Below are 23,843 nucleotides of genomic sequence, written 5' to 3' on the forward strand. Positions count from 1 at the left end.
GCACTGGATGCCAGGCGAGCTTTCAATAGCATAGATTGGGAATACCTGAGACTGGTGTTGGAGGGGTTTGGCTGCGGACCGACTTTTATCAAGATGGTATTAGCAAATTACCAACACCCGTCCACGCAATTTCTAGTAAACGGATACACCACCGAAAGAATCAGTATTCGGAGAGGCACACGGCAGGGATGACCACTCTCTCCGCTCATTTTCGCTATGGCGATGGAGCCATTCACAATTAGAATCCTGGAGGACCCAAACATCAAAGGGGTAGGTAGCAGGGAGTCCCAAAATAAGATAGCGCTATTTACAGAAGATGTCATTTAAGGCATTGGTAGACACCGCAAACACACTACCTAGGATCATCATGGAACTACAGAGGTTTGCAGTGACCTCAGGGTTTACAATAAATTACTCTAAATCAAAAGCACTGAACATCACAGAGAAAGGAGAAGACATAGCCTTCATGGAGAAACAATATCTCCTAAATTGGGAACAGTAGTCCCTGGAGTATCTAGGGATTCAGATCACTAGAGAACTGAAGAACTTACATAAGGCAACTATCACGCCTCTCTGGAAGCACCTGCAGGAGGGCTTGCAAAGGTGGTACACTCAGGAACTCTCATGGTTCGAAAGGATAGCGGCAGTAAAAATGACCCTGCTCCCCAGGCTACTATATGTAGTAAGCTCAATCCCAGTGGAAATATCCCCAAAGCTAATTAAGGAACTTCAGAGGGCAATGTTCAAATTTTTCTGGGAAAATAAGAAACCGAGGATCCAAAGACGGATCCTGATGTGGCCAATGCTCCTCGGAGGGCTGGGAGTCCCAGACATAGGGAGGCACATATTAGCAGCTCAATTGACAGCAATGTTAAAATGGGTGGGCGGGGACCCTCTCCCTGGATGGGGGAAGTTAGAACAAACACCAATAGAGATCCCACTAAAAGTGCTACATCTCCTAAAGCCAGGCACCCGTGAAAAGGGAGGCTCTCTAATGGGGACCACTAAGACGACCCTACACAGCTGGGATAGAGCAATCCGGGGAAGTAAGATAAGCCAGGGGCTGGGTCTGCTATCCCCCCTAGTGCACAATACAGATTTCTGACCCGGACTACATAAAACATTTTGGGTGGGGTGGAAGGACGCTGACACAATATCATTACAAGATATGTATAAGATATGTATAAGATATGTACAAGATATGTGTAAGGAATGAGCTCCACTCTCATTTGAAGACTGCAAAGATAAATTTGGCATTGGTGAAAATCACAGATATAGATATATACAACTCCGCCATTGGGTCTCACATCCAGAAGTAAAGAAGGCCGGGCTGAGGCCTCCAATGGGCCTAGAATTAAAAATAAAGGAGGGAACACCTATGAAAGGGATAACCAGATTATATAAACTCCTGGACAGGGTGCAGATAGATGATACCCTCCAATTTATGAAAGATTGGGAGCGAGAAATGGGGGAGAAGATCACGTAGGAAGAGTGGAGTCAAATATGGATGAGGGCGCATGAATACAGCAATCAAAGAAACTGCATACAAACTCTACTATCACTGGTATATGCCCCCGTTCAGACTACATAAGATGATCCCTACGTATCCCCCAGAATGTTGATGACAATGCAGAGAAAGAGGAGATATGTTCCACATGTAGTGGTCTTTCCCGAAGATGACCATGTATTGTAAAGAAATCCTGGGCCGGATTAGAGACATAACGGGATCGGAACTACCATGGTCACCAAAAGTAATCCTGCTAGGTGCAGTAGCAGAAGGGAAATATGCGGCTTCAGGGAATAGAGAGGCCCTCATAACCCACCATTTGACAACAGCGAGAATGACAGTGGCCCAACGATGGAAGACAGATTAAGGGCCCCACTGAACCATGGTAGTGGGTCAAAGTGTGGGGAGTTATGGCAATGGAAAATATCTGTGCCACGAAATTAGGAAGGTACCTAAAATTCCTCGCAATATGGGAACCACTCCAGGAATATGTAGGGGATGGAGAGGCTCCCTACTTTAAACAGTGACTGCTCAGAAACATTCATATCCGATGAAGAGACAAAGAGGAATCACAGCAGATGGGTTGGCTGAAAGACAGAAACTGATCAAGAATCAAGGTCACTTGGTAAAGACAACAGCAAGGGAGGGTGGGAAGGGTGGGAGAGGGTGGAGGGGGAGGTGGGGGGAAAATAAGACAAAAGGCAGTTCAAGAGGACATTTACTTGGAACAATGCAAATGCTCCCAATGTGGCTGACAATGATATAACGAGGGCAGTGATATTTCATAGTATAAGTTGTAACTGTTTACAATACTGTTTGTCGGAGTACAATTGAAAATAATGTTGGTTAAAAAAAAGAATATGGACGACAACTGGGGGTGAACTAAAAGGTATGTCAAATGATAAATTAAGCTAATGGGACAAACAGCGTGTCATATTGTGATATATTTGTACATATGGTAAAACTGAGTAACATCATTCAAAAGTGATAGTTTACATGGCAACATCATGAATGCATAACGATTTTGCAGTACAAACTTGAGTTAGGTATTTTAAAGTGTGTATAGAGAATTATATCCATCTCCCAAAGCTTAAGGCGTATGCAGCAGTGTCGCATGTAGGCCACTGATACAAAAAAATCCAACCTTACCTGTTTTTATGTCCCACCCTGGACACAAGACTTTTTCTGTTGAAATTACGTACAAACCAACTACCGGTTTAGTCAGTCACGGGACCCCACTTAAAACTAGCCATTGAAAACAGGTATTGCCACATTTGCTGCGTAACAGGCAAATTGGAATCGGCCAGACATGTACTTACACAGTGTGCCAACTTGGGGAATCTGTATATGTGCAATTTGGGTAGCCATGTACATAGATATGCGGAAATCACAGCAGACTCTTTCTGGGATTATTGTCTAAAAACAGGCACCATTGCCTTGCAAATTGCTTTATTCCGAGTGTGGTCACATGTTTAACCTCTGCTGCCTGAATGAGGGTTTTTTCCCAGAGATTTGGGGGTATGATGGGTTACATCACCATACAATTGATGAATTGATGAATACAGCTATGAAATTCTGGAAATTCTGGAAAGTCAAGATTTTATTTTATTTTGACACTGATGTCTGTGTGACTTGTTGTATTGTTGTATGCACTCATCTATTCACTCATTTATTTAATTTTAATTGACCTGTATATATTTGTATCTGTATTTTATTTGTATCTAGTGTGTACAGTTCTCACTTTGAACTAAATCACAATAAACGTATTATTATATAGAGATGATTATATATCGGCATCTTGTTTTTAAGATCAAACATATTGTGTTTGTGCTTATATTGTGATGAGATTACATATGCACAATTATGGTTAAATATACTGTGTCTGTATTGTAATGATGTATTCATTCATGAGTAACTTTTTTTGGCAAAAAGTTCTGTTTTAAACTATAACACATACACACAAAATAAAAGAAATGAAGTCTTCTATGAGATTTTACATATCTGCTATAAAGAAGACGTTACACATGTTCCACAACATCCAGAATAATACAGTACTGGATTAAAACATTATTTTTGGCTGAACCCACGAAAACGAATTCTTAACATTAATATCTTCACCCGTCCCTCTCCCCAGGAACCAGTGGTGTTTTCCACTGCAGCAGAAGGTATTTCCTATTCTCGAATGGCGAGTGTAAAACCCCTGCATTCCATGAATTGGAAATGTGCTGAAGAAGCACGTTACCATCTGCAAATGTTTTCACACATAAAATACTACATCCTCAAATACACCCCAGACACACCTGTAAATTGACAATGCACACTCCCCACTGATTTCCCTTCCAAAATTCAGAATCACTGGAAAAACGCAATCTAAGATGAGGCTGCCTGGCTGATCTCAGAAGCATGCCATTATGACCACACCGCACCTATAATCAGCTACGTTAACTGGCTATGCATTAAAGAAGGATCTCTTTTTAAGATGCCTGGAATATCTCATGAACTTTTATCCTGAAGTGTTCTGAACATCTAGGTGATGAAATATGAGTGTTAGTATGCTTGCATGGGAAAAATTAGCAAACATATAAATCTCAAAATTACACATGACCAAATGCAACATACATATATTCAATACTTCCCAGGCTTTCTGAGAGAATTTGACCAATCAACCTCTAAACTCATGCTGGATCCATCCCTCGTCACCTACCAAAAATAACGTAAAACCTTAGTTGCCACCTACTGCGAGGATGTGTCGCTGCTTCTTTTCCCATTCCATACTATGTCCTTATATGATGCACAACCATGTCATCCACACCACGTTCATGGTTATACCTACATGGGTGCTCATGCTGCTGACTCTTAAGAAATAGGGACTTCAATATGACCAACCCCCACAACCTACAATGCATGAGGGAGACAACATAGCAACATTTCTATCCACACATATAGGTTATGCCTTTAGAAAATGATGTACTACTCGGGATTCATGGCACCTGTGAGGCCCCATCCTTTGCCAAGTTGTATATATCACCCTATTCAACTCATATGCTCCGACCAGTCAAAATCAACTAAAAGTGTTGTGATCATTCTGACAATACAAGACTTGCTGTCTCCTGTGCTGTGATTTCCACTTCTTCGATTAGTCCCTATTTGTGTTAAATATAGATTTGTTAACCTACCCCTCTTCGGACAATTTGTCAAGTATACAATAATAGACAATTGACATTATATAAAGTTATAGGTATAATGTGTGCTATGGCCATTTCCTATTGATATCATATTGTATTTTCTTCAAAATCTGTCGGGCATATGCTAACATAAATCACACTCCTTTTACAAATGAATCTAAAAAGAGTCATCTCTGCAATCCCTGAGTTGCATCAATTCCCGATCTGGATTCCGACACCCTCTAGGACATCGACTATGCTATCTAGCACCAATACAAAATAATATATTGTTGTATGTAATGCATCAAAAACTATGTTTTGACTGTGCCCTATTTGAATACAACATATGATATACATATATTTATGACCTATTGCTACCAATGCTATGTTGCCATAGGTAGAACATGGTCATAGATAACATTGCTGCTTCATGCCTTATACAGAAGTTAATGCACAGGTTTTCACACATCCATGAACAGGGCAAGACATATTGGCTGTCTGCTTATTTGGTATACTGAATATCATCAAACGCTGACACAAATTGTTGACAGGTTACTCAGTTAACAAAAGACATTTGCAAAGAGGGTGTTTAGATTATTACATCATCTTTAAACCAAATGAGTGCCACCTCGTCCATCTCATGTCTTCCAGGGCTAAACATTGCATTCTCTTATCACCTGGGAATTTGGAGTTTCAGATGTTTACTGTCCTAATTCTTTGGAACTCTGAAGGCCATTTGGCACACCATTCCCATTCACACAGGTGCCTCTCGGATTGTATGTGTTTATTTGTCAGACTTGTGCATACGTTTATCCAGAGAGCATTGCCCAGGGTCTGATAGAAGTGCAAGCGATATTGATTTGGTTTAGACACTGATGTAAGTAATGAGGAACAGCTGGAGAGCTCAGATATTGTTGATGTGGGAACGGGACAGGCTGAGGTATCCATGTAAGAGTATTGGTGGGTAGTAAAAGGTGTTTGGAGGCTTCAGAAGAGAGTACATTAGTAAAGAAGAAGTGCTGGTAGACAAACATGGGTAGATGTTGGGCTGTGGAAAGAATAGGGCATCATCTGAAAGAAGGGCAATGGCCCCATTCAGTGGATTCACCAGGATGGCATGTTGGATGTATGTGGTGAGGTTAATTAAATCCCATTTCGGTTGGGCGGTGGGTCGGGAGAAGGAGTCGGACACTCAGAAGACATGGTTCAGGTTCTTTTATTGTAGATTATAAGTAGAATTCCTAACTTTCCCTATCACTAGAGGGAGTACCACGTCTATTTAAAGAAACTAAAGGTGCTTGCCCATTGTCATGAAGTCCAAAAGAAAATATGTCCTCCATCCAAACTACCCTATCTGGTCCTGCCACTAATTCTAACTAACTTAGAAATGAACAAGGACATTATTTTCTGTTTGTCTGGCCTCTCCAGTTCATTAAATAGTCTCTTGAATTATAACATCTTTCAGTTGGACAGATCATCTCTGCAATCAATTATTTTATCTCCTAAACAACTTGTTTCTCTCTTGTACCTTCTGTGGCCCCTTTTCTTTAGAATTTATTACACAGTAATGTTTCTTGATACTCAGATTGTTAATTATAGTTTCTTCCCAGGCCCCCCTTCAGGAGTACATGAACAGTGTTTTCCTTCACCGTTTTCTAAACTCTAATTATCATAAATTCCCAGTCCTAAAGTGTCTCTTGTTTTAATGATTATACAACACCTGTGTGGGTCCAACCCCTGTTTTCTAGGCTTTTCACTTCTTGCTTGACTTGGTTACTTATCTGATACCTCGTTCTGTTTACTGGGTTAAGGTTTCAGCTTCTTACAATAACTCTCTTCCCTCTCTGGAGTACTTATTATTTGTCTCCAACTCCCATCATATCATTTTATCCCTGCTTTCTTGTGACTGCCCGGGGTTTTCTCTGAAAACGATATCCCACGGACCTCTCACATCTCCACATCCACCAGGTACTTCTCTCTTGGTACAGGTTGGCGGATGCGCCCAGCTCTTGCTCAGAATTGTTTTCTCTCTCTCTCTGCTTCTCATCTTCACATTATAGGGTCTGCGTCGGACTCATGATTCATACTGATGTTGGTGATTGGAAGTGACCCAAGCTTCCCATAGTGGTAGTATCTGTGTTGTTCCTGGGGCATCCTGCCCACCATATACAGCTTGTGGTCATGCCACCACCGGGTTGCGTGTTCCTCTTTCGGCTGACCTGAGACTCTTCTCGCATCTGCATATGCTGGCTCTCCGACATCTTGTACTTGTGTTTTCTCTCTCTCTCCAAGTCGTGACCTCTGCCTCCAGCCAGCGTAATGATGTCAGGTGGATTCCCCTGTGCATCAGGCTCCTCTCCCTTCACCCTCCTCTTCACAGATAAATATGCATCTTGCCTTAAAGAGACATCTTCCTTTGCTTGTGCAACTGGGTTTAGTTTTGCATTGCCTTCAGCCAAAGATAAAGGTGCCACATTCTTCAGTTTAACAGGTAATCCCATGTATGCAACCAAATTGGTTGGTCTAGGGAGTTCCTCACAGGAAAAGGATTCCTTGTCTCCAAAGGAGGAGTCTCTCCTGGTGAGATCCCCCTTGCCTCGACCCATGGGGAGAGTTTTTGCAGAGCGTGCTCACCTCCCTATCCTCATGAGCGGGAGCCCCCCTGGGGGAGGAGGGGTGAATACCTGCTATACATTAGAGTTATCTGTAGTCTGATCAGAATGAGACCATTCTCCAAGCAGTCTTTAGCAGAGAGTTATGTGTGGGTTCCTGTTAATTCCATGGTACGTTTGGCACCCTTAGTATGACTGAACATGTTGAAAATATGTTTATGCAACAGCATCATCGATTGTTTCCAGGATGCCATTGATAGGATGCATTCTGTTATTTAAATGTGTTGTGATGGAGCAGTACATTTTTTTTGAAGGTGTCAGCATCATTTTGCAGACTAACTGGTTCTCGAATTTGTGAAATATTTTAAAGACTTCCTTCTGACTCTGTTGTGCAGATTCAATTCTATGAAAATAAAGGCTTATTTTTTATGATGGATTCCTATCTGTAAAACTGAAGGGGTAGATGGTAAATCCAATGGTTTAATTTAAAGAAGATTATATTGAGCCTTTGCTTTTCTTTGCTTTTATTTTTTTATGAAATTATACTTGATGGGTAAACTATTTTGCAACTTGATCCTTTTCAGAGAGTTTGAAAGTCTTTTTAGGTGAAATACAGTTCAGGATTTTGGTAATCCAGATGTTGTTATTGAATTGGTTGTCTGGTGATTTTGTTTCATTTTCAAATATGTAAGTTTGGGAGCCTTACATTTCCCATCAGTAATTCATGTTGGATATCTTTGCATTGTCTGGTTCATGTTGGGATGATTTGGTTGAATTTGCAAGTATTGCTGCTTCGGTGAAGATGATGAATCGGATGGAGAGGTAGTTTTCCCAGAAAGGGCAGATTGGTGAGGAGACGGCTGTGATATTCTTGTTTCCAAAGAAGCCTAGGAAGCTGTCTCCAGCTAAATGGGTTAGCCCTATAATCAGTTCTATACCACAGCTTGTACAGAGTGACTTTGTAGCTGCATTGTCCTTTTATAGCGATACTGAGGACTCAGAGTATTGTGACGGTTGATAGTGTTAGAAAAAATATGCCACCACATCGGCCATGTTGTCTGTGAAAGATGGTTCATAAGAAAACGGTCTGTATATGAGATGGAAACCTACAGTGAATGTGTGTGTGAGGCTGATCAGATCATGATGAGTGATTGGCAGTATGGGCATTTGGTGTACTGTGTTGATTTAAATGTGTGGGCATCTCTATGTCATAGTCAAATTCATACTCCTTTCTTGGTTGTTCTGTGGCTGGACTTGATCTAGTAGACTGCAGAAGTATCTGTGCTTAGTACTGCTAAATGATCCTTTGAAAGGCACGTTTCAGTGATGAAAAATAGTCTGTTTCGTCCCTCAGAGTACATCTCTTTGTGGCATTTTCTTTGAGTACCCTTTCTGTAAATGAAAGTAGGCAACGTTGTTGGATTCTTCAGGAGGGATATTTGAGCATTCTGAGTTATATCATTCATCCCACAAGGAGGTTTGTGGGTCAGGTTAGTTGTAATGAGGACACTCATAATTGGTGGTGATGAGGTGTCATGCAATTAAAGGTACAATCAGTGTTGTCTTATGGATTTCTATGCATCTGGCCGTTAGTATACTTGGAAGTGGTGGTCTAGTAGTGGAGGGAAAGTTTGTTTGGAAGATGGTACATTATGTCTGGTTCTGTGGTAGTCCTTTGCACATTGAGTTAGTGGTTTGTGGTGAAGCTTGGTCATCAGTTTATACGATTTCAGGAGTTCAGTGAGAAAGTATCTTTATGTGATGGCAATCAGGCTTGAATTATGGTAGTAGATTAGGTTATGCAGGTTATGCATACACAAAATGAAAGTCTGTTAACATGGAAATTATGTTCAGAAACCAAAACATCGACAAACCAGCGTGGATTCAAGAGGTTGTTGTAAAAGACAAAATATACATAACGAGCTACAATTAGTTGGTTCAAGCGCAAAGCCTGCTTATTTGTTTTTGTTTATTATTTGTTTATTTGTTTATTATTTGTACAGCGCGCAAAGCCCTTGGGCATCTCAGCGCTCAGATTAAAAAACATGCTTACAATAAGTGCCATAAGACGGTTACAGACAACAGCATACACAGGAAAGATAGTGAGGGATAATACATACAAGAAGGAAGGGATAGCTTTGCCTCTTAAGCGCATAGCTTAGACAGGTACATAATGACTAGACATTGATACAGATTGTCTATACATGGGAAGGCAGGCCTTTTGTGGGCTGCATCAGGTACAGCATAGGACATGATCAGGTAGCGGACATATGTAATGGATAGTTCACCTCTTGTGATGGGGAACTGCATCAGGTACATATCAAGTCATAGTAAGAATAGCAGGCATATGCATTGGAGAGCTCAGCTCTTGTAGCAGAGCTGCATCAGGTACATATTTAATTATAAACAGAGTAACAGACCTGTGTCATAAAAAAGGTTGCATCTGGTAGCTGAGCGACATCAGGTACATATTAAGTTATAGTTACAGTAGCGAACATATGCAAGGGTAAGATCGCCTCTGGTACAGATTAAATCAGAAGGGCAAGAGAGGTGCAATAAGTAACACATCAGGAGGCTGGCCATTTAAATCAGGATGCATGAAATGGAAATTGAAATATATATTTAAAGAACGGTGTTGATGGAGGTGCAATATTAGTTACAAATAGTTGTGATAGAAATGCCACCAGGAGATGACATTGTAAACCGTGAAATGCATATGTAAGTGAGGCAGAGGAGGGCAGGAGATCACAAAGAAAGGTATATAAAAGCTTCAAGATGATAAGAATCAATAGCATGTTAAACTTGTTGCATGAACGCAGGTTGTGGATGTCAGTACGACGGTAAAGTAAGTGAATAACATATGCGAAACAGCAAGATTAAGGCCCTCATTACAACTCAGGCGTTAAGGGTTAACGCCACCGTTAACCCTTAACGCCTGATTCTGATTTTAACGCCTGCTTTTAGCAGGCGTTAAAATCCATGGCGCTAACCCGCCATGGTGCTAATTACGCCGCCGTAATTTACGGCGGCGTAATTAGCGCCTTACCCACTCCCATTATGCCCTATGGGGCAAAAATGGGAATGGGGAAGGGAAAATGGGAAATGGGGATTTACCGCCCCACTCACCTTGGAATGGGGCGGTAAATCCGCCATCCACCATGGTGTAAACAGAGTTTACACCATGGTGGTAAAGTTGGTGCACTTAGCACCAAGGTTGTAATGACCTCCTAAGTGTTATAACAGAATGATACATGGAATCAGTAGGGTATGCTACGTAGCAATAATGGTAGCAGCGGGCGTAACGATGAACGCTAGTTAACTCAATGTAGAACAGCACCAACACCAAGAAGTGTGTAGTAATGTGGCTATCTTGTTATGTGTTTCCTAGGGGAGGAGAAGTGTTGTAATGTGGCTTACTGAGTAGCAGTGTCTGTGAGGTCATATGCTTGTGGAATGCTGTGGTGGAAGTGTTCTGCTGGGTGACGGTTGGTCAGAGAGGAAAAAGCTGTGAGCAGAGAAGATGGGTGTGGGGGTGAGCCCGGTGTTTCCCTTGTGATCTTGTGTCCCCTACCATCCCCGTGTCTTGTGGAGGAGTACTGGACAAGGACAATAAAGACACTGAGAACTTACCTGGAGTACTGGCAGTCATCATTGTTACACTGGCGACGAGGATGGGATGGTAGGTGGATTGCCTGCTCACTGGCGCTGCCGGGGGGGTGCAGCACTCCTGGAACACAGCCCCCCCTGTGATGTCCCCCCACACCCAGGCGGGTCCGTGTCAATTTGGCCCGCTGTGCGAAGTTCGTGCCCCTTTGGGTTCTCCTGGAGGTCAGACTGGAGTTCCCTACATGCTGCGAGGGGCAACCGTTGCTGTGTTGACAGTTTAATCGAGACAGATGTTCTGTGGCAAGGATGGCAGCGCGGGATAGGAATTGTCTACCGGGCTTGACGCTTTCCTGCTCAGGAGTGTTCTGCGCACCGTTCTGCTGTTCAGTCCGGTGGGCCCCTGTCAGGGGGCATAGCTGCACCGCCCGAGTTCCTGTCCCAGAAGTTCTGAGCGTGGCTGCAGCGGGGAGTAATGAGAATGGCCCATGTGCCATTCATCAGTAGGAGACTTCGCCGAGTCTCCGGTGCACCCCTGTTTAGCCTGTCATCATGCAGACCAGCTCTGCCGTTCTCAGGGGCCAGTAAGGAGTCTGTGCGCATCAGTACCTGGGAGGTGTGTCCGCGCTGTTGGATCGGGTGCGTGTGCCGTGGGAGGGCTGCGTGGATGTGCCCTGGACGGTTCTTGTGGAGTTGCCTGGTCGGTATCCTGACACGGACTGGTGACATCACAGTTTGGATGGGCATCCCCAGTGACTTACGCAGACAGTGGCCTTTGTTCTTCCCGCGTGTTGCTGCTCAGGGTTGTCCGGATGTTACCATAGAACTTCTTCGATTGTTTGTTTACGAATCTTATCATGTGACAGGGGCTGTCTCTTGCATGCGTTCCTAGCCTCGTTTTTTGGCGTGTCGCAAAGCAGCAGTAATTGCTGATTGGAGTTTACCATGTGATCGCAGCACGCATCGAGAGTGAAACACTAGTTTCGAGTGGTTTATTTTGTGGCGTTTTCATGCCTGTCATTATATTTGGGGCTGCAGCGGTCAGAGCAATTGTTGCAGCGCTTTCTTACTCAGTGCTGGGCAATGATGTACTTTGAATTTGCCTGGTGTACGGTGTACCTTGGGTCTTTGGTCAGGTTAGTGTACCGGGCCGTGTGCAGGAGGTCGGGTGCATATTAAGTGTTGTGGCCCATTTGTTCTAGAGGTTGCTGGGCCCTTAATTAAGTCCCTGGGGGGTCTTGAGTTAGGTGTAGAAGGCCGTTGTTTGTTCCCTGTGGCATCTATTGTTGTGGCCTTACGTGGGAAGGCAGGACCTTAGTTTGGGGGTCTCGTGTTTTTCCCTTTGCAACTCCCGGGTTGGTGAGGGGGGTTTTCTTCCAGGGAGTGTCAAACCCAGGGAGCGTGAATTGGGGTTTGAACTTATTTATGTAATGATGGGGAAATGCATTAATGTGACTTTTGCATTTTGGAACACTGAGCCTCATTCCGAGTATGGCGGTAAGGGATAGCGGCCACCGGTAACGAGACCGGTGGCGGTGATCCCTTACCGCCATACTCCGAGTTCCCTTTGCGCCCTCGCCCTTAACGCCTGCTTTGAGCAGGTGTTAAAGTCGAGGGCGCAAAGGGGCCTCCAAGCCAATAACGGTGACCGTAAAGAACGGTCACCGTTATTTGCATCTTCCCCATTCCCATTGAGCCCTATGGGGGCTCATTTGGGAATGGGGAAGAGCCTTGGTGAATGGGGAATTACCGCCCCGCCAACCTTGGAATGGGGCGGTAATTCCGCCATCCACCAAGGCGCTGCCGGTCCGGGTACGGCGTCAACCAAGGCGTTAATAGCGCCATTGGTTAGCGCCGTACTCGGAATGAGGCCCACTGTCTTTCACACAACATTGACATTGTTTGCTGCCCAGTAATTTTTGCTGGTTTTTCATCTTTGGGCAGTGCTGGGGTGGGGGGGGGTCAACTTCCTAGTTCTTCACATGTATTATGCAATGTTTTCAACTTTGAACATGTGTTTTCTTTTATGGTGTCTGCATTCTATTGTCATGTTTATTATGCAATGTTAACAAAATGTCATGTTGTGCATGCTTAATGTTATCAGTGTTTGGAGTGTGAGTGCGGTGCATTGGTACATGTAAGTGGTTTGGCGCACCTGTGGTCACATGTTCTGTTACTGTATTTAGTTCTTAGTGCCTGGCACTAGTTGTGCTAGGGTAGATCACTATTTCTGTGTGTGAGAGTGTGTGTTGAGTTAATTGATATAAGGGGCTGTTGTTTTCCATGGTGCCCAGTTTCGACACTGGGGTAGGTCCCTGTGGTGTTGTGGTCATGGGTTCGGATTTATCCACATGTGTTGTGTTTACAGTATTAGGAGTGCATGTCCTCATTGGACTTATGTCTATTAGTTAGTGCCTGATTTAGGTCAGAGTAATTGGTCTAACTGTGCCACAATATACTGCAATATGCAATGTCTAAACTAGCTATGCAACAGTAATTTAAATATGTAAAATGTGTCAATAAGAAATAAAATCTGTCAGTGCAGTCAAAGAGCTAGGCACCGTTCTGTGTAATGCAAAATCTCTCCATGTACTGGCTGATTTTATGGGGATAGAATAATGTGGGTAAACTAAAGCATAGTAGGTAACTATCCCTAACCTGGATGTAGGGTGTCTTCCTGATATGTGGGTGTCAAGTGCAGGGTAACACAGTGAACAGGCAAACAGGCATCACTGTTTGCCATTCCCCAGCTGCCTGGGCTGACTGTCCAGGGAAACTTACATTTCTTGGAGGTCTGGGTCATGTGACCAAGATAGCTGCCAATCAAAAGGCAAGCAAATGGACAGAGATGGGAAGAGGATCAACGAGAACAAAGGGGAAGACGCAGACGTGAGCAGGTCAGCAGGGCAGGACAGAGTGACCTGACTGCCATTAAAAAAACTCACCAAACGCCCTTTAACCTCCCTGAGTGCATTATGCCAAATCATGCAACCAACGGTGAAGGCTGCATGATATCATACATAGAAAGGCTGCATCGTATGGTTTATAGTGGCCTTGATCCGAGGGCATGTGATGACACATCTTGCAAAGTCAGGATGTGTTCAAAGAGTCTGTGATGTCATTTCCACTACCAATATTATTATGTTAAAATGCCACAAGTGCAATACCTCGAACTTACTTTGCGCCGACGTGCCGCAGCATGCATAATAGCTTTCAGAAACAGGAAGACATCATTCTAATTTTGCAGACGTACAGCAATCAAATGATATATTTTGTATATACATTCAACACAAATGCCATCTCATTTTAATTGACCGGAACATGTAATAAACAGATGGACATATAAACAATATGATCCTTATAAGAGAAAACCTTTCCATATGTTTTCCTTTGCTTTCGAGCTATGTACAAGTAGGCTATATTCCATGGGGTTCTTCTTACCTGCTGACGTCGGATCTTCATATGATGCTGATAAAAAAGGAAATAAGAATACAGTTACAAGCGTGCATGTTAACTTGATCATTTTAATAACACTATTTCACGACACATGAAGAAGCATCAATGGTAATCATGTCATTGAAAACACATGTCTGTATTGCTGTTTTCTAATGACATATATTGGAAGAAATGTAAGAGTTATTCAATTTGAAAAGTGATATATGTATGAGCCACACAGATTTTGACGTCATTTTCTTTTACAAATTAGTCATTGAAAGCCTAACTGCTATAATGTTCAAAACATTTAGTGATCTAGTTGTGATTAAAATAACTTAGAATATGTGGTTTTTTGTTTTGCATATTTCAGCCAGCAAGGTTGTTTGTAATCATTGGGGCGTTTTCTCGTTTTGCCCTTTAAATAGACGTTGTCATTCAGATAAGGACATACTCTGCATCCTTTGGTGAATTCGGGCTAGTTTATCTGAGTGGTGACAATTAAACGAATGCTAAGATAAAATGTCAAAATCGGAATTATCTAAAAACGTTTGCCATAGGACAAAGAAACAATTTGACTTCTTTTTTTAACTATATTTACCGCACAACATAAAAAAAGAAATGTGTTTATTAGATTTATTTTCATGGTACGCAGCAAATACAGTAAACGAATCAGTCTACGTAATTTTTGCTATAGTGGAAACATTTTAGGATAATATAGAACGGGGATAAATCACAAAGCAGCAACATTGGTGCCAAATTAACTTGCTTTCTTTTTTGTTGTGAAGTTTTAAGATGCGGGAGCCAAATTGTTTGTCTTGCAGGGATTGGGTAATTGCAAGCTATGTCTACATCATTGTGAAGGGACGAAGGACTGCCGGTTTAGTATAGATCGTTTCTGAGGTGTGTGCATGCACAACTCTTAGAACTGTTGCCCATGACTAACTTTTGTGACACCTTGTTCTGTCCCTCTGACCAAGCCAATGTATGCCCAAGAACAGGGTCAGTTGGAAAACAGGCTGTCTTTGGCTCCTTTCAGTTTCATCTCTATGCGTTGATCCATGTTAGAGGGATTACTCTGAATCAAAATAGGTGCAACTCCATGCCCAAGTGGCAAAGACAAGAGCATAACTGTGGTAATGTATGCATTCAAGCATGCTGCACGAGCCCTCTGGCCCAATGCTTGCCCCTTACCTAATGAGTGATTCTGAAGTTGGCAGGTTTTAGGGACTGAAGAAACCTAAAAATCCCATGCAAAATAATTAATCGGTGGTGGCAACACACAATGGGATCAACCTGATTAATCAAAAAAACAAAGATTGCATCGGCATGTGCCATTCAAATGAACGCTTACTTATGGAACATCCAGTAGGTGGGCATGCACATGATTGGCTGAGGATAGACAGGGCAAGAAGTCTAGCGTTGGCTGAGGCCTGACAGGAAAGGAAGATGCCTCTGTTCTATTCTCCATCCTTTGCAGAAAACAGGCTAGGGAAGAAACAGCAGTCACAAGCTCGTAGTTTGGCGAGGAAAGGGCGCGGATGTTGTGCTTCATTCTGCAGTGTCTTGCTTTGAAATTTAATATACATTAGTTGCATCTTAAGCACGTCTTGTATCAGCCTGCCTCTTATTTTAGAGATAGATGTGTGTGACTCGTTGAAGTTGTATAACTTCAATGCAGCAGATGTTTAGTGATGAGGTGGATTTAGTAAAGTTCAGGTCCTTAAGCCCATCATAAAATCCCTCTGGGTTTTCCTGAGCTTAGAAGGTCAGTCTTATATGGCAAGAAACGTCAACTAGACAGTTTTAGTAGCACATTTAAGTACATTTATAATGTTGAATGACCCTCTACACTGAACTTTTAGTATTTTTTTTTACACACTCCCTGTGTTCTTTCAACACTTTAGATATCACGTTTATCTAAACAACCTCTCACCTTCATCTATAGAAAACAAGCACTGATTTCTCAAAAGGGAAAAGGGCTTTCAGGAGATCCATAGTCGTATGCTCTTCAATTTGCAATAAGCAACAAAGGCGGGGCCATATTAAAAGAGTCCATTTTGCAATCTTTCTAATGCACAAACGTTACGATGGTGCGTAGAAGAAATATTGAGAGCTTTGCAAATGTGTGGTCAAACATGCAAAATAGTAAATGTGCAATGATGAACAACCCAAATGTAAACATAAAATAAACAATGTACTGTAGGTGGAAGCATGAATCAGCAAAGCAGGAAGAAATGGTAAGCCTTGCATACCATCTGGAATGAAGGGAATGACCATAGAGAGAACAAAGGGAATCCAATTTGCATAAGCATGGGCATATGCACATGTGCAGCCAAAACAGCGATTTCATGAAAAGGAAGACATTTGCCAGCATTGAACTTAAAATGCAAGAAGAACGGGTTGTGCTCAACATGGCTGATCTGTCTATATGCAGTGGTTAAGATTAGGCATGAGTGACCCAGTCTGGGCAATACTCAAACCACGACCATGTGTCTGGAGAAGTTCGAGTTCGCAAACCGGTAAAAAAAAAATGAGGACTCGGAGAGGGAACGCATGGTATTAAATTTCACACAGGGCCCCATACATGTTTAATAGTCACACTGGGGAGTGATTGGTCCCTGCCTGTCATTTTGGCTTGGGAAACCTTTTCCTTGTTTTCTTCTTTTTTGGATTTCCTGCCCTCCATGGTGGCTAGGGGTGGTTCAGGGAGGCATGGGAATCACCATGGGGGTCCAGAATTGAATGGTAAACACGCAAACGTGTCCCTTAGAATGATGTCATTGATCGCATTTGAATCAGTGTTCCATAACATTTCAGAGGTGTCTTTTGGCTTTCGGGGGAACTCACATAAAGAGAGCATTTGAGGGAGAGGGAGAGGGAGAGGGGGGGGGGGGGGGGGAGAGAGAGAGAGAGAGAGAGAGAGAGAGAGAGAGAGAGAGAGAGAGAGAGAGAGAGAGAGAGAGAGAGAGAGAGAGAGAGAGAGAGAGAGAGAGAGAGAGAGAGAGAGAGAGAGAGAGAGAGAGAGAGAGAGAGAGAGAGAGAGAGAGAGAGAGAGAGAGAGAGAGAGAGAGAGAGAGAGAGAGAGAGAGAGAGAGGAGAGAGAGAGAGAGAGAGAGAGAGAGAGAGAGAGAGAGAGAGAGAGAGAGAGAGAGAGAGAGAGAGAGAGAGAGAGAGAGAGAGAGAGAGAGAGAGAGAGAGAGGTGTAATTGCAGGAGGAGTTCAGTGTCATGCAGGCCTTGCCAATTCCTAACAGGACAGCTGAGCTTCTATGCAATAGTACACATCGCTGACTTCAGAATAGACTCCAGAGGTATGTGCCTCCCAGTCAGTTTCGAGCTGACACATATATGTCACAGTAACTCTGGCTCATACGTCGTCAGACACAGTGGCATCCATAAGAGGTGGCTAAACTATAACATAGGAAATGGCTTGTTACTTGGAAAGTACACAGTTCATACTTCACATGTTTGCCATATCTACCATAACCCTAACCTTGTTCATCCCTTAAATGAGGTAGTGCCTCTTGCATCTCACAATGGATAATGGCGCCACTTGCACATAACACAACACGAGACCAATTACTATACACCTCAGGACAGTGGGGCACAAGTGCTCCCATTAAACAACCATTTGGCATGCTTAAGTCACTCTCTCTCTCTCTTGGTATGACTCGGATCTCGTCACCCTAAAACGCAAGTGCAGGGTTGCCAAGAGGAAATGGCGTGCATCATGTTCATCCTCTGACAAACTGGCCTGCCGCCTGCTCCAAAGGCAGTACCGGCTCTCCGTTCTCACCAAGAAGAGAGCCCTTATCCAAGCCCGCATCTCTGCGGCATCAAACAACTCCGCCGAACTCTTTAAAATCTGCAAGGAGCTGGCCAACCCTGTTGCAGTCTCTACCTCTCCTGTCCCCTCCCAGACCCTCTGCACTGCACTGGCCTCTCACTTCATCTCAAAACTCAGGACATCCTGACCTCGCTCTCCTCCTTTCACCTCCCTCCCTTCCCGGCTCTTCCTCTGGCCCTTCTGCAGTCACCCCTCCTCCCTCTTTCTCTGCCTTTCCACCTTTCTCTGCTGACGAGGTTTCCAGACAAGTCCGATCAATGAAAGTCTCGTCTAAACAGGTTCACCCCTGTTCCTCCAAAACTATCAAGGACCACATCGACTCCCTGGCTCCTGCCCTGGCTGACTTTTGCAACCACTCCTTCGCCTCTGGAGTCTTCCCTTCCCCCCTCAAGCACTCCCTTGTGCACCCTCTTCTCAAGAAACCCTCTTCCGACCCCTCCTGCCCGGCTAACTATCGCCCTATCTCCATCACTCCCTTCCTGGGCAAGCTCCTGGAGAAACTGGCCATCTCCCAGCTTAACCTCCATGCTGAATCTGTTGGTAGTCTTCATGACCATCAATCTGGCTTCAGAGCTGCCAGAGGCACGGAAACTGCTCTCCTGAACATCCGTGAAGACCTGCTCTTGAACCTCGACTCCAACACTCCGTGTGTTCTCAATCTGCTCGATCTCTCCTCTGCCTTTGACACTGTCAACCATGCCATCCTGCTCAACCGTCTCCGGGAAAACCTGGGTATCACTGGTCAGGCTCTGGCGTGGCTGACCTCTTTCCTTTCAAATCGACCCTCCCAGGTCCAACTGGGGTCCTTCCTCTCCGACATCTTTTTCTCCACCTGTGGTGTCCCCCAGGGATCTAATCTCTCTCCCTGGCTGTTAAACCAGTATCTGGCACTCCTTGCCCACCGCATCGCCGCTCTCTGCCCTAATTTCCAGTGCTATGGTGACGATACCCAGCTCATTTTCAGGCTACCCTCAGCCTCCCCCTCTCCTTCCCTCATCACTGACTGTCTGTCTGCTATCCAAGAATGGTGTGCCGCCAATGACCTCTGCCTTAATGCCAGTAAGACTGAGATTCTACTCATCGGTACTCCCACTCCCTCCTTCCCTGCAGCTCTCTGGCCTGCCTCCCTTGGCCCCCTACCTGCTCCTACCTGCAAGGCAAAAAACCTTGGGGTCATCTTCGACTCCACACTCTCCTTCTCTCCTCATATTTCTGACGTCGCCAAGAGGTCACACTACCAGCTGCACCTCCTCAGAGGTATTCTTCCCTTCCTCTCCTTCCCCCAGAAGCTCACTGTCTTCGAGCCCTGGTTCTCTCGAAGCTGGATTACTGTAACAGCCTCTATCTTAATCTGCCTGCCTCCACTCTCCGCCCTCTGCAACTCATCCAGAACAGAACTGCGAGACTTGTCCTTGGCCTCAAGCCCAGGGATCGTATCTCTCCAGGACTGAAATCTCTACACTGGCTCCCAGTGGCTGCGAGGATAAAGTTCAAAACCCTCTGCATTGTCCACAAGGCCTTCTGGGGCCTGGGTCCTAAATACCTTCAACTCTCTCTTCCCAAATATCTTCCTTCCCGAGCCCTTCGCTCATCCGCCTCCAACTCCCTCAGGGTCAGCCGCTTCTCGAAGCAACGAGCTGGGGGTAGATCTCTCTCCGCGGCAGGGGCCTCCCTCTGGAACAGCCTTCCTGCCTCCCTGAAACTCGAGGAGAACCATCTCCCGTTCCGGAAGCACCTCAAAACCTTCCTCTTTGCTTCTGCTTTCTCTCTCCCTCTCCCCTGCTGAACAGCTAATATTCTTCACTGAAACTGCACTGATCCTGCAACTGGACCTCTCTAAACGGCCTCGGCCCTGGGCCCAGCCACTCTCCACTTGCACTGATGCCCTGGAACCCCTCTGCATTGCGGGACTGTCTCTGTATCCCTACAGCCCCCCCCTTCCCCAGCACTTTTTCTGCACTTACCTTGCACTTGCCACCAGCTGGCCCTATTTAATTATTACTTTACACCACTTACCTTGTACTGCACTTCCCCCCCTCCCCTTCCCCTTGCACTTTTCCCCCTCCCCCACCCCTGCACTTGCGCGATCTGAATGACACCTGGCCTAGTAGGATCGTTGTCTGTCTCCCCTTGTTCCTCCCCTCCCTGCCTCGTCGCGCCTTGAAACACCTGTGTATAGGCGCGTTACAAATACCATATCATATCATATCATATTCGATGTCCGCAAAGAAGACAGAGCCCATCTTTCTAATCCTTCGTTCTGCTGCCACATTATGTGTACATGCTTGCTACACACTAGAGCATGCCAGCAGGTGCATACACACACCCAGTGGACACAGATGAAAAGGAACAACAACCCACTGCAACTAGAGGAGAACATATACTCTGTGTTGTATAGCCATGTTAGCATAAATATTACTACGATAAATGTTTAACACTATTACACATCAATAAAGGCTGTGGTCTGAACAACGAAAACCTGCATTACAATACACTTGGAGCAGTTTACAACAATAACGTCTTTCGTTAAAAAAAAATGATAGTTATCACATAGGCTGTTTCATAATTCAAATCATAATTTCCAAGTTCTGCTTACTAAACTTCTTTAACTTTATTATAGCTATCAAACTCAGCATTGGGGGTTATACATCGGCAGGAACGGCCTACAGCCTGAGCCTAAGTAGCTGCAAGCAAAGCACCCCTGACAAGGGAGTGATTGCTGTTTGTAACCAGCAGGGGAGTTGCTAGGTCTGGAAAAGACCCGGGGCTACGCTGATGTCGGAACTGTTGCGACTCGGAGCTAGCTAGTCTTTTGGCTGTAGCTCCTGAGATTCTATCCGGGGCTACAACCAAAAGATCATAGCCCCCTTAGCCCCCCCCCCAGCAACGCCCCTGGTAACCAGGGTTCCATTTGGGGTGCAAATATATATATTCTTTTATGGGAGACGGTCTCTGCATGTCTTGAACAAGCCCAATCCACATGAAAAAAAAACAAGATGGCCACACCCATAGAATATAGAAAAGGGACTTAGTTCCTTTCTATTTCTACATTGATGGCAGCAAGCAGGAGGGACCACTGGGACCAAAGAGCAAAGTTTAGGTCCAGTAGGAAAGTGGCGAGGGAGGGAGAGGGTTGGGGCAAGTTTGTGGGATGTCTTGGGGAGGGGTCAAGCATGGAGGATCCCGTGAAAGGGCCTGAGCTGGCTGAAGAAATATGGGTGGTACACTGTGGGCAACATTACGAGGTCAGCAGTAAATGAGCGGCGGCGGAACGGTAAATCCTTATTCCTGTGCTGCAAATGGGGACACTGAAGCACCAGCACAATTGCTAACGGTGCTGGTGCTTCAGTGAAAACACTTCCAGTATGGGCTTGGTAAAAGTTCTGTGCCCCCACCAGCAAACTCGCAGGTTGGTGGTCCAGAAAGGTGCCGGTATGTTTCTAGCAGAACAGTTATATCTAAACTGTCAACCTTGTAATGAGGCCCATGTATGTTCTTGCCCATCTTTCCAGCAACCTGATTAGCTGAGCACCCTTCCATAGTAGTGTGTGGATATTTGGAACACTCGCACCTCATTAATAGTATGTTTATTTCCATAATTAGCCATTGTTGTTTTGTATTTTGTTTGTTAGTGGAAGCTTTAATGCTAAATGTTGACAGACCATCCATTGCCATATTTTATGTTCATCTTTTGTTGCACCAATGTGGCATTTACATTTACATGTTTCATATGAGAGCAAGACTTGTACACACATCAGCAGGCCGATTCATGGAATCAACGGGCGCCGAAAAAACGGCGCACATGTGCGAAAACGTGCGATTCGCAGTGAAATAGCGAAAATCGCAGTGCAAGTGCGATTATCGCAGTGAAAGTGCGATTATCGCACAGAAAACATCGCACATCAATTCATGGAAGTCCGTGCACGCGCAAAATGTGGGATGTGCTCTGAGAAAGTGCGCGGCGCACGCTGGCGCACAGGTCAATGAACGCCGTGCGATAAGGCCACAGCGAATTCGCACATAGCGCGGCGCACATAACAAAAGTAGGCATAACACGGGGCGTCACACGCAGAATGCGGAACAACTCATGAAAATGTGGGCGTCACGGGGGAAGTACAGGAGGCAAGTGCGCAGAACGCCCACACGCTCGCCTACAACACGTATTCATGGAATCGAATAGGGAAAAACATCGCACGGCCAAAGACGCGCACAGGCCCATACATGTCCGCCACACGAAAGCAGGCGGTAGTGTCCCTGCACAGGAAAAAAATGTGCGCCAAAGTCCTACACGCGCGAGAAGGCCCACACGCGATCGGGCCTGGGGGAGCGTGTGCGTGTATTTCAGGGGTGCGCGTGAAGTTCCACACGCGATTGGCCTGGGCGCGTGTTTTTCAGGGGTGCGTGAGAAGCTTATCACATGCGATTGGCCTGGGCGCGTGTATTACAGGGTCTCGCGGGTGTTTTTACACGCGATTGGGCCTGGGGGAGCGGGGTACGTGTATTCCAGGGGCTCGCGGGTGTTTTTACACGCGATCGGGCATGGGGGAGCAGGGTACGTGTATTTCAGGGGTTCGTAGGTGTTTACACACGTGATCGGGCCTGGGGGAGCGTGTGCGTGTATTTCAGTGGTGCGTGTAAAGTTTTACACGCGATCTGGCCTGGGGGACCTGGGCGCGTGTATTTCAGGGGTGCGCGTGAAGTTCCACACGCGATTGGCCTGGGCGCGTGTATTTCAGGGGTGCGCGAGAAGCTTCTCACACGCGATTCACCTGGGCGCGTGTATTTCAGGGGCTCGCGGGTGTTCTCACACGCGATCGGGCCTGGGGGAGCGTGTGCGTGAATTTCAGGGGTGCGCGTGAAGTTCCACACGCGATTGACCTGGGCGCGTGTATTTCAGGGGTGCGCGTGAAGTTCCACACGCGATTGGCCTGGGCGCGTGTATTTCAGGGGTGCGCGAGAAGCTTCTCACATGCGATTGGCCTGGGCGCGTGTATTACAGGGGCTCGCGGGTGTTTTTACACGCGATCGGGCCTGGGGGAGCGGGGTACGTGTATTCCAGGGGCTCGCGGGTGTTTTTACACGCGATCGGGCCTGGGGGAGCGGGGTACGTGTATTTCAGGGGTTCGCGGGTGTTTACACACGTGATCGGGCCTGGGGGAGCGTGTGCGTGTATTTCAGGGGTGCGCGCAAAGTTTTACACGCGATCTGGCCTGGGGGAGCGTGTGCGTGTATTTCAGGGGTGCCCGTGAAGTTCCACACGCGATTGGCCTGGGCGCGTGTATTTCAGGGGTGCGCGGGTGTTTTCACACGCGATCGGGCCTGGGGGAGCGTGTGTGTGAATTTCAGGGGTGCGCGTGAAGTTCCACACGCGATTGACCTGGGCGCGTGTATTTCAGGGGTGCGCGAGAAGCTTCTCACATGCGTTTGGCCTGGGCGCGTGTATTACAGGGGCTTGCAGGTGTTTTTACACGCGATCAGGCCTGGGGGAGCGGGGTACGTGTATTCCAGGGGCTCGCAGATGTTTTTACACGCGATCGGGCCTGGGGGAGCGGGGTACGTGTATTTCAGGGGTTCGCGGGTGTTTACACATGTGATCGGGCCTGGGGGAGCGTGGTACGTGTATTTCAGGCGCTTGCGGGTGTTTACACACGTGATCGGGCCTGGGGGAGCGTGTGC

General features: G+C 45.6%; 1 protein-coding gene across 2 annotated transcripts in view; it reads right to left on the reverse strand.

Annotated features, from left to right (window-relative positions):
- Window positions 1-23,843, reverse strand: part of EDIL3 (EGF like repeats and discoidin domains 3) — a 1,821,558-nt gene that overhangs the window by 1,238,573 nt on the left and 559,142 nt on the right. For both annotated transcript variants that reach the window (XM_069627581.1, XM_069627580.1), the window contains one exon: window positions 14,328-14,354. In XM_069627581.1, coding sequence (XP_069483682.1) covers window positions 14,328-14,354 — 27 coding nt within the window. The remainder of the gene's footprint in view (window positions 1-14,327; window positions 14,355-23,843) is intronic.

Source organism: Ambystoma mexicanum, chromosome 6p, assembly GCF_040938575.1.
Source record: "Ambystoma mexicanum isolate Mex_15411 chromosome 6p, UKY_AmexF1_1, whole genome shotgun sequence".
NCBI classification, from domain to species: Eukaryota; Metazoa; Chordata; class Amphibia; order Caudata; family Ambystomatidae; genus Ambystoma; species Ambystoma mexicanum.